Source organism: Cololabis saira, chromosome 13 (assembly GCF_033807715.1).
Source record: "Cololabis saira isolate AMF1-May2022 chromosome 13, fColSai1.1, whole genome shotgun sequence".
NCBI lineage: Eukaryota > Metazoa > Chordata > Actinopteri > Beloniformes > Belonidae > Cololabis > Cololabis saira.
Genome location: NC_084599.1, coordinates 25,508,146 through 25,518,674, shown reverse-complemented (window position 1 = coordinate 25,518,674; position 10,529 = coordinate 25,508,146). Strand labels below are relative to the sequence as shown.

The 10,529-nt window shown below is 38.1% G+C and overlaps 1 protein-coding gene across 1 annotated transcript in view; it reads right to left on the bottom strand.

Annotated features, from left to right (window-relative positions):
• Positions 1-10,006, bottom strand: part of psmd1 (proteasome 26S subunit, non-ATPase 1) — a 40,425-nt gene extending 30,419 nt beyond the window's left edge. Inside the window, exons 1-16 of the mRNA XM_061738456.1 lie at positions 9,839-10,006; positions 7,958-8,001; positions 7,240-7,313; positions 6,960-7,129; positions 6,548-6,756; positions 6,027-6,170; positions 3,839-4,065; positions 3,466-3,526; positions 3,235-3,363; positions 3,054-3,142; positions 2,864-2,942; positions 2,584-2,757; positions 2,337-2,448; positions 1,966-2,162; positions 657-752; positions 124-188 (exon numbers count right to left, since the gene is read on the bottom strand). Coding sequence (XP_061594440.1) covers positions 124-188; positions 657-752; positions 1,966-2,162; positions 2,337-2,448; positions 2,584-2,757; positions 2,864-2,942; positions 3,054-3,142; positions 3,235-3,363; positions 3,466-3,526; positions 3,839-4,065; positions 6,027-6,170; positions 6,548-6,756; positions 6,960-7,129; positions 7,240-7,313; positions 7,958-8,001; positions 9,839-9,854 — 1,886 coding nt within the window. The 5' untranslated portion in view covers positions 9,855-10,006. The remainder of the gene's footprint in view (positions 1-123; positions 189-656; positions 753-1,965; positions 2,163-2,336; positions 2,449-2,583; positions 2,758-2,863; positions 2,943-3,053; positions 3,143-3,234; positions 3,364-3,465; positions 3,527-3,838; positions 4,066-6,026; positions 6,171-6,547; positions 6,757-6,959; positions 7,130-7,239; positions 7,314-7,957; positions 8,002-9,838) is intronic.
• Positions 10,007-10,529: the final 523 nt, after the last annotated feature.

The following is a 10,529-nucleotide window of genomic DNA, read 5'->3' as shown; positions in this document are numbered from 1 at the left end:
TACAATCTGATTATTGAACTGTTAAATGAAATTAAATGTTGGCAGAGTGTCTAAGGCTCAAAAAAGAAAGGTCCTTTGTGATTCTCAAAATAGGGAACTTAAGGAATTCATTTTGGGTCCTACCTGAACAAGATGAAGCCAATGGACTCAACAGCAGCCCTCCTGACATCATCATTCACGTCACTCACCTTAATTAAGATAAGAGAAGCAGTCAAACAAGCAACACTGACAAATAAGATTGAAATTAGCCAGGATAACCTAGCTCCTTGATGTCTCGGTGTAAAAATTATGAATTTCCATTGTAACACCTGTCATAAATTTAGCTTGTAGACAGCGCCATCTATAGGACAATATGTCAACACATTTGCTATTAAAAAAAACATGGTAGTAATCTTATAACATTAGTAGCCCATAAAATAAGTCTGGCCTAAATGGCCTGAAAAATCTTTGAAAAAAATGTAAAAGGTTAAAATGAAACGTGAGCTAAATAAATGACGCATAAATTCGAATAATTTCACAGAAACTAAATAAACAGTGACTTTTAATAACCAGGTTAAATGTCTGGATCTTGGCTTTTGTTTTGACGGCCAGTATGATAAACCTGCTGTACTTTAAGTGAAAGTGCAAAAGACAGAAGAGGAAAAGGAAGCACTCACAGCAACGTGTAGGAGACGTCGGATTGCTTTGTTGTTCCCGGAGCCACAGTAGGCCATCCCTACGGTGTACATCCCAGATCGCCGCAGGATGGGGTCCTGTTATATGAAGTGACAGGAAGCAGAGCTTTCAGGCTGTGTTGTTGTGTAGCTAAGAGAGAGATGTGTTTAATTTTTTCCCATGTGCTGTGCTAAAGAATCCTTCCAGTGCAGAGGAAAACCCCTTACTGGTGACATAAAATAAATAAAAGCTGCTATTGCAAACATGGAATATTTGATGCCCGCCAGGATTACTGTGAATCTTTAACTCTTGGGTGCCAAATTTTTTTTTTTAAAGAAAATATTCAAATTTTACATCAATAATTCAAAAGGTTGTAGTTTAAAAGTGGTTACAGATAAAGTAACCACTGTAAATACTGTAAATGAGAAAAATATTCAACATGAACTAGATTTATGATGGAAGTAAATTCACTCATCTAGATGGCATACTGTGATATGGCTGGCATATTGGATAAAAAAAAACAACAACCTTTTAACATATATATGTAGTTGTTTTTTTTTTGTTTTTTTCTGAGCATATCTGCTGTTTCATTGGCGATAAGGTCCCTGAAATCATCATTCAAAAACACATTTCAGATATCAGTACGTTTAGCATTTGTCAAATCTTTTGTCTCTATAAAACCCTGCAGACTCAGCAGATTCCAGTCATGATGCTCTTCCCCACTGGTCATATAAACCCAGCCATCATCATTGCCATTTAAAGCACTTTTCTGAGCACCCCAGCTGCTTCCACTGGGCTATGTTTCCATCTAAATCTCTCATCTGCCGTGGTCTGAAAATGTAACCATTTTCTGATTTTTTCCTAATTTTCCTAATCGAGGTTAGTTGGGCAAAGCCAGCTGTTGTGAACTGACACATCTCTGCCATTTGGCACAGGTACACTGCCATGGTAGCGGCGCGGACCGGGCAGTGCACGTTGAGCCCTCTGAAAAACCCTAAAGCGGTAAGGCAAACACTCTTTTCGGACCCCCACTGTTGTGAACAGTCAATGCCATTTGAAAGATGCATCGCAACTTTCACTGTCACTAGATCACCGATCATCATCCTCACAAGACAAAAGTTGATATTAGGATTGACGCAGCACATGTCAGCCATCTAGTGGTGGAAGGTGATAACAAGTCTCTCTTCCTGGAGCTACGTCTGTTTCATTCAGTTTTGTTGTTGTACTAGGGCTGCCCTAATCTTGATTATTTTTTGAGAACAAAGCAACTCTGTCCTAATGGTGTATAGACTAAGTGCTTTTCAGCCATACCTTGTCTCTGCAGAGGCTTTCAATCAGGGTATCGGCCTCTTCCATGCGCCCATACATTACTAAGGCAATTCCCACCGCTAGACCACGCAGGATCTTTTCGTGTTGCGTCTCTTGAGCATAGCCCACCATATCCTCGATTGCCTGAGCCGACTTGGAGCCCAACATAACCAGACCCAGAGCCAAGCCTGCAGCTTCACCTAAGAGGTTGTACGAAATCATTAGCATACAAAGAAATGGCCATTCATCTCACATCATACAAATATTTTTTCTGCAATATTTTTTTATAATAAGATCATCTACAAAACTGGACAACCAAATTCAAACTTTAAGGAAAAACCTTTCTGCTTAGTGTTTTTAAAAAGTTTGCCTACCAGTGACAGCATCATCCTGGTAAAGATTGGACTTAAGTAAGTCATAAACATCCTGTCTGGCGGTGCCCAGTGCAGCCAAACCCAGACCAAGGCCACCACCGTGACGCACAATCTGAAACACAAAGAAAAATAAACAGGTCATCAGAGAGAAGATGAATTTATTAAGTGACACACCATTGTATTGTAGCAACTCCTCTCAAAAAAATATCTGAGGCGACTGACCACACTGAATAAAACAGCCACTCACATCATTACTGGCATTCTTGAGTTGACTGAGCAGGTAGTCAATGATGTCCCCACCATGGTTGGCATGAATGAGGCCCAGAGCATACAAGCCTCCTCCTTCCTGGTAGGCGGAGCCAGGGGACGTGTCTTTGGGCAGGTAAGTAGCCATTAACTGGAGCGCCTCTTTCTCATGGCCCTGAAAAAGCATCACATTCAAAATTGAATAACTTACAAGGCAACACACGTTTTTGTCGATTTTTGTCGAAGTAGTATTACAGTGAAATATATATATTTTTTTTTACCTTGTGGATAACACCAAGACTCGCTGTGGCTGTGAACTTTGCCCAATTGGTGGCCCTCGCAAGCCATTCTAAGTTTTCTCTACAATAAAAAAAAAAAAATTAAGAAATTAAAGGCTGTTAGTCAAAAATCACCAGGATGATATACAGTTATGGCAATCAGAGTTCATACAATCTCTGACAGCTTTATTACCTGAGAAACTGATCACTAGTTGTTCCTGTGTGCATAAAAGAGTTGGCTATAACTGTGGCCGTGTGACACACTGAGTTACGGACTGCGTCCTGTACAAGTGGAAAAAAAAATAAAATAAAGATCAGCTGCAACTTTGAACAATTAGCAGTTGAGTTCCAAGGCATTCATGTCATTTCATTACCTTTGTGTTTTTGAGAATCATTAGATCTGTGTTGTTATTTCGGATTAAGAACTGCAGGTGCAGTTCAATCGCCATCTCCCCACTAAGGATTTTAATCATCTTGGCATTCTGGTCTTTTGGCTCATCTTTCTACAAAAGTCAGACAGACAGCACAACCATGACATGCAAAGAAAGCATAAGACACAGAAACTCACAACACTGAGTGGTGCAAAAACAACACAAAATGTGTACCGTTTCTGTGGGCTTTCCTGCAGGAGAACTGCCAGCTTTGTCATCCGTCTCCATTGCATCACTGTGTTAAAAAAGAAAAAAAAAAGATATCTCAGTAGCCCAAGGCCTACCATTCATTTCCATTTACTTTAGTTTCCTTTACATTACTTTTGTTGTTTTAGTGTTATTACAGCATACACCTGCCTGAGAATAAAGTTTAAAGCCTGTGGCTACTTAGTCATAAATCCAACAATTTTGCAATATATTAAAAAAAAAAAAAGTAAAAACAAAAAGGAAAGTCCTCAAAACTGAATCAGATTCATTCACAGAAAAAAAAAGGCACAGTAAGTCCTTGAGACTGGTCAGTTGTGTCATAATTTTATAGCCATCTTACCCATCTTTGTCAGACGTGGGAATAGTGCCAGTATTTGTAGAGCCGGGCACTGCAGGGATAGGTGTTCCTACAGTACGCAGGTTCTGAATGACAGATGAGAGGAACTGCTGGCTGGCGCTCTCATAGAGGTCAAAGCAGATCTGGTAGGCCATTAGCAGGTTGTCCTCCTTTACCAACTTCTCCAGGATGTCACTCACAGCCTGTGGGTCATCTAGGAATATGAGGCACTGTAGGAAAGAAAGAACATTAGAGAAGAGATGTCTGGCTCAGACAGAAACATGCAACTATTTAATTAGACCAATAACCATCCCCAGCAGCAGCAACACCTGGAGTATCCACAAGGGATGAACTACAAGAGATACATGACTTTTCAAGTACTAAATATAAAACAAAAAAGGGGTTCTCCTAGCACTTGTTTTGATGTCTCACTTGGGATACCCCCCCCTCGTGAATTCCTCAGACGAATTTATCTCATTATGCCTGGTGATGACGATGCATGACATCGGGCTGGAATATGCCCACTTGGCGGTCGAGGCTCCTTGTTTGCAGGTTGTTTTACCATGAAAATTCTCGACTTTGTGACTAACTCACCAAACTAGCTCGTAGGGAAATTACACCAGCCGGTTGCTGCCCGATAGTGGTGATTAGCGAGGTTCCAAGGTGGATAACGGGCCACAGCCTGCAGTTAGCTGAGGAAACCTATGAGCTCCTCATTTCCGGAGATGATGAGACTAAAGACCAAGTTTTCATACCCTCCTTTCAGGCTGCACAGCCTGACATTGAACATGTCCCAAGGGGGAGGAGATGGAGAGAACACTAGCTTTTCCCATTCTGAGCATTGATCTGCAGGCCATGTGCAACCAAGCTGAACATCCCCGGGCCTGCCACCGCAACGGCAACAACCAGGTCACATTATTAGGAGAAGAAATCCCCACAGGCTGCAACGACAGCTAAACAGCTTCTACCTTTTTTTTCCTTTGCTGCTGAAAGAAGTTTCAGTTTTTTGGAAAGAACGTTGATCTGTAAAAGTCAGATACAGGGGCCATCCTCTATGGATTTTGAGAAGATGGAGAAGCAGGGCATGCATATAATTAATCACTGAAACCATGAAAGGATTTCATGATTTCTTCGTCATGTTGGATAGTAAACTGGGAAATTTTGGGGTTTGATCTGCTCATTAACAACATGTTAAGATTCATTAAAATTAGAAGATGTGACACTTTTTACAATTACGGTAATCAAATTTAATGATCTGCTCAAGCTCATCTTATCCAATAATACTATAGAGACAACATTTTTCAATAACACTGCAAGACAAAAAGGCAAGTCAGAGAATTATGTTTTTTCATCCATTTATCTGGGTGTCTGAAACAACCACCAACTTAAAAGCTCCAACTCTGCACAACCATGGCACTTTAGGGGCACCTCACTCAAACGATTTTATTCAGTGAGCAGTCGAGATTTGAATGAGTCTCGCGTCACCAGAGTAAAATTATCCAACCTTCCAGTTTTTTTTAAATCACTAAATAGAATTTCTTATAATGTTGTATTTTCGAACCTCAGAAGGGGGACTTTGCAACTTCTTTGCTCTTCACAGTAAATTGTCACCAGCAGTTAAGTAGTTAACTTTAGGAGTAAATAAGCTAATAATGCATTTTGACTCTTTTTTTTCCCCCTTCAGTTTCTCTTGTCATCAAAACAATTGCAGCTCTGAGATGTTGGTGGTTTTCTTCAAATTAATTCTTCACATAAAGGCTGACATGCAATATGACTGGTTTCACACAACTATTATGAAGTCCTCAGACTTAATTGCATCTAAAATCTTCCCATAGCTGCCAGTACAGTGTGCTTATTGGCTTAAATTTTGTGTTAGGGCCACAATCACAATACTGCTGTTACATCTGACAATAATCACATTGACTGAAAACACCCGTCAAAGATTTTTCCTTCAACTTAAATGCCATTCCTAAGGAGACCAAGATCCCCCCCCCCCCACATAAATATATTACTGGACCATTTTCCTCAATAAATAATTTACTAGGTGTAATATGTTTTGTTTTAGCTGCTAAACAGTTTTCTCTTTATCACATTTTTTTTAATCTACATGAAAATCTAATGTTTTATTTCATGTTTTTCGCTGTTAAAGTGGGTGTAACTGGAAATTACACAAAAACAATCCGGTGGTTACCTGACAGACATTGATGAAATCCGGCTTCTCTCGGTTCATGTAGAGTTTGACGAGCACCCGCAACACCTCATTGCGAAACTTCTTGTTTTGCATCAGGGACATGCACACCTTCAGGCTGTAAGCTAGGAGGCCGTTCACGTCATTCTGGCATGTGGAAAGAAAGATGGAGGGTGGATGGGAGTGAGTATTTTCGACAAACATCATAACATTAAAGGCCCTGGGCCCCATTTGTAAATTAGAACCGGTTCTTAATTGCTTCCCGGAAAGAAAGGTTAAAAAAAAATAATAAATAAATCTCACGTAACAGCAGTGATGAAAATCCTCTAAAAAAGTTATGTGCACTGAAATAATTCAATATCATTAAGACAAATTTCATTATTATTCCAATAAAGGGATTCTTAGGGAATTCAGTAATTTTCATCCAAAAGCATTGGCCAATATCTCAGACAATGTGGCAGCGCATTTAAAGGTTAATTTAATATTTGAAAATAATCATTGATCATACTAATCAAGATTCTGACCGATTCTAAGATGGTCTTCTCAAAGATGTCAAGACGCCTTGTCTCCAGGGCGATGCCAATGGCCTGCTTGTACTTGTGATCATCCAGGCAACGCAGGAACATCTTGTTGACGATGCCCTCCAGACGGGGGTCGATGCTCTTCTTCTCCTCATCTTCTGGCAGCTCAGCATTCTCCACCCGCAGCTTGGTGTAGTGATCAATGCATTTGGCTGAGGCAGAGAGAGAAGGGGATGCAACTCCTGAATCCACCTAAATACTGTATTTCATCTCAATATTTATTATATATGGTTATCTCCACCATTGTGAGTAAGCATGAATGCAGAGACTTAAAGTAAGAATTTGTGACTGTTTCATTTCAATAATTTACTTTGATGAATAAAGAGTACCAGAAATAAATATTCTTATCACTCACCAATGATGGTCTCCACATATTCTGAGTCATCTGTGACACTGAATAGATCCCCAGCACCAAGAGCATAGTTCAGGGATTCTTCAAAAGCTCCAAGGTGGTAGAAAACCTTAGATGCCACCAGGGCAGCAAATTCTCTGCTCCGAAAAGTCTCATCCTCATACAGGACCTCGCTGTGAATGGACAAGAACTAGTTACATAAGACGCTTAAAAAAAATAAGTATTGAAAGGATGTGTTTTGCATTGCACTACTCAATGTAATTTGAGTACAAGTAGTACTTACATTTTATCTACAGATCCCGAAATCTCAGCCCAGAAGTCATTAACAATGGTGTCTAGCTTATGCAGAGCAAACTCCTGCAAACAAACCAGAGGTGTTACTTATGTTTGTCTGGCAATAAACTTGCCTTGCCTTCCCTACATATTAATGTTCACACATTTGTAGCACATTTGATTTAACTTCTGTCACCTTCTGAACTTCAGCTGTGTTTATTGTAAATACTTTAGACACCTATACTTTTGACAGTGCAGCTGGGATCAAGTTTCTACTTTGTTCTTATTTTTATTTCAGGTTTGCTTAGTTTTTTTGTTTTTTTTTGTCGTTAGGTGGCTCTGTAGATCAGAGCGACTTCACAAAACTGATCAGAATTGACAGATATTTTGTTCTGTTGACTTGGCTCAGACATTCAAGACATGAAACATTTTTATGTTTAGTTAAAAATGCAAGTGGTAGAACAGAAACCAAAACATGTGGGGCAACAAACGTGACACTTATTAAAGCGTCACACCAGGGCTAGGACTCTAAACATAAAGCTGGCAAGGTACACAGCCTACAACCTAGTAAAGTAAATTGGAATTGCCTGAAATCAGTATTGACCAGGTCAGACCTTAATCAGTACAGAAAATCACAGTCAGCACACCTTTACTAAATATTTCGCAAATGTGTATCCTTAAAAAAAAAAAAAAAAAAAGTTTTCCAATAAAATGCAACCAATTCTAACCTTGAGCTGGGCGTCCTCCTCATCAAGGAGGGAAATTATTCCAGCTAAAACAAAAGAAAATAATTAGTATCATGTGACAGTGATCCATATATTGAGTTAAATGTTAAAATGCTTTTCCAAAATGCTAAACAAAACCGTAGTTGTATATTTCAATGCATTTTAAGAAAATTCCAAACGTTTAAAAACATGCACATATTTATATTTTTCTCCAGTGATGACGGTGTGTTTTTGAGTTGATCTACTTGAAAGAAAAATAAATCTATATATTTTCAGAAAAAGGACGTTATCAAACCATGAGGTTCACTTAGTATTATAGTTGATTGATTAATATCTAATATAAAATGCGCATGAATGTGGGAGAATATAGACTAATAAGAGAGGTAGGACGTTCAAAAGTGTAATGACGAAATAAAAGCTGTAAGTAGAGCATTTATGTTAATAATAGTGACAAAGAGAAAAACAAGTAAATAACGATTTTGTTTTCACTGCAAAAACAGCTAAAGCAGCTGAGTGCAGTACAAGAGAGACCGTCTACTGAGTAACAGATGACTTGACAGCAGGTGCTAGTTGTTTCATTTAAAAAAATATATAAAATTTTAAAACAAATTCAAAACATACAGAAAAAAAGCAACAACAACAAAAACGTAATACAAACAGGGAAAAAAACAGTGTCTGAAAAGGAGCAGGTAGAAGTAAAACTTATTTAACCCTGCCTCTTTGTTACCTCTATAAATTAAACATAAATATTAATAATAAATAGCTGCTAATTTACCTATTAGGCTCCCCATTTTCCCATTGGTTGAGCCTTTGCACCTAACCAGCTAACAAACACAATATTTCCTTAACAAAGCTCCTCCTCAATCAAATAACTTCCCAGAACTTGCTTTTTGTACAGTTTTTTAAATTGATTTATATTTGTACATTGCTTCAACCCATCACCCAACCCATTCCATAGATCCACTCCAACAACTGAGATACACATGCTTTTCCTTTTAGAATTAACACATTGTTTTTTTAAATTAAATTTTCCTCTTAAATTATATAAATTCACAATTTCTTTAGTTTTTCATCTGACTTGCATTCATACTCAACTAGACACAGTGTCAATCTACATTTACCCTTCTGTCGAACATCTTTTCATCAGTTTAATATTTCATTTAGAGGTCCTAAACTCTGGAACAATTTAGATATGTCTCTGAGGTCCACATTGTCATTTATATCCTTCAAAAAATTGCTGAAAAAACATCTCATGTCCTTTTCAATGTATTCTCTATTATGTATCCTTGTTTTCTTTTCATGTTTATAATTAGTTTTCCTATGTTTGTACATTTAATTTTCTGTTTACAGTAGATGACGGGGGTGGAACTCTGTACAAGCCCTCTGGGCTTCGTTCCCTCCCTGCACTATTTTTTTTTTTTTTTAATTGTGCTAAATAAATAAATACAAATACAATACAAAAGTATATTTAAGTAACTTTGATGATGCAGATTCAACATAAAACCAAACCCCCCTAAATCCCCCACAACATATTATTACACTAGATCTTCGTAACAGCTAGATCATACAACAGTTTCACAAAAGAACATTTATCCAACAGCAGAATAAAGGATCTTAAACATCCACTGAGAAATTAAACATTAAACGCAATCTGTGTCCATTTACAATTACGATGAAAGCTGATTGATTACTGGTGACTGCAGGACCGTCCCTGTAACTTATTGTAGCCTCCAGTATTGTAACAAGAGTCTAAATTATTATTATTATTGTGGATATAAGACCAGACATGTTACAAAGTCCAACACTTTAGTTTCCTGTGTGACTGAAGGCTAAGCTACCGCTGTGACTCAGCGAAATCAATGAAAGAAACGGCTCACACATTACCGGCAGATGTGATCATGGTTGGTGCTTTATCCCTTCCTCAGGCCAACAATCCTGGGATTCTTCAGAATATTCTGAGGAATAAACCAGAGACGGATTTGTAGTTTGTGTAAATTGTCACCAGGGACACCAACAACTGCAGCCGCTGCTAACTTCTTTTTGTTCAACACTCAGGACCCGCGAGTTGGCTGTCCTCGTTTTAGCCTGATTAAAATGGTCACACAAATATACTATATTTTTTAAGCAATCTCCTCTACACGTGGATTGCTTTGTGATGATTGTATATATTATGACAAATAAAATTCCCAAATTTGGTAGGGAAATATTAAAATCTTACATTTGAATATAAATGCAGTGTTTGCTGAACGGCATCTCCTTGGGCGTCATAACGTGAGTGTACGTTATACATGTGAATACATCGTCATAGGTGAACCGCAACGTAAGCACTATAGCCTACTATAAATTAAATGTTAATTAACAGGTCCAACAGAAATAATACGGTTAGCCTTTCACCTTATTTAATTGATTATAGAATGCATATAATATATTATTGCTTCCATATCTAATCATTCTTTGTCTTGGATTTCTAATCAATGAGTAAGGAATCAGGCTGTATAATGAATATTAACCAAGACTGTGAAGTCCAGAATATGTGGTTCAAGTAGATTTAAACATACACAAACACATACACTTT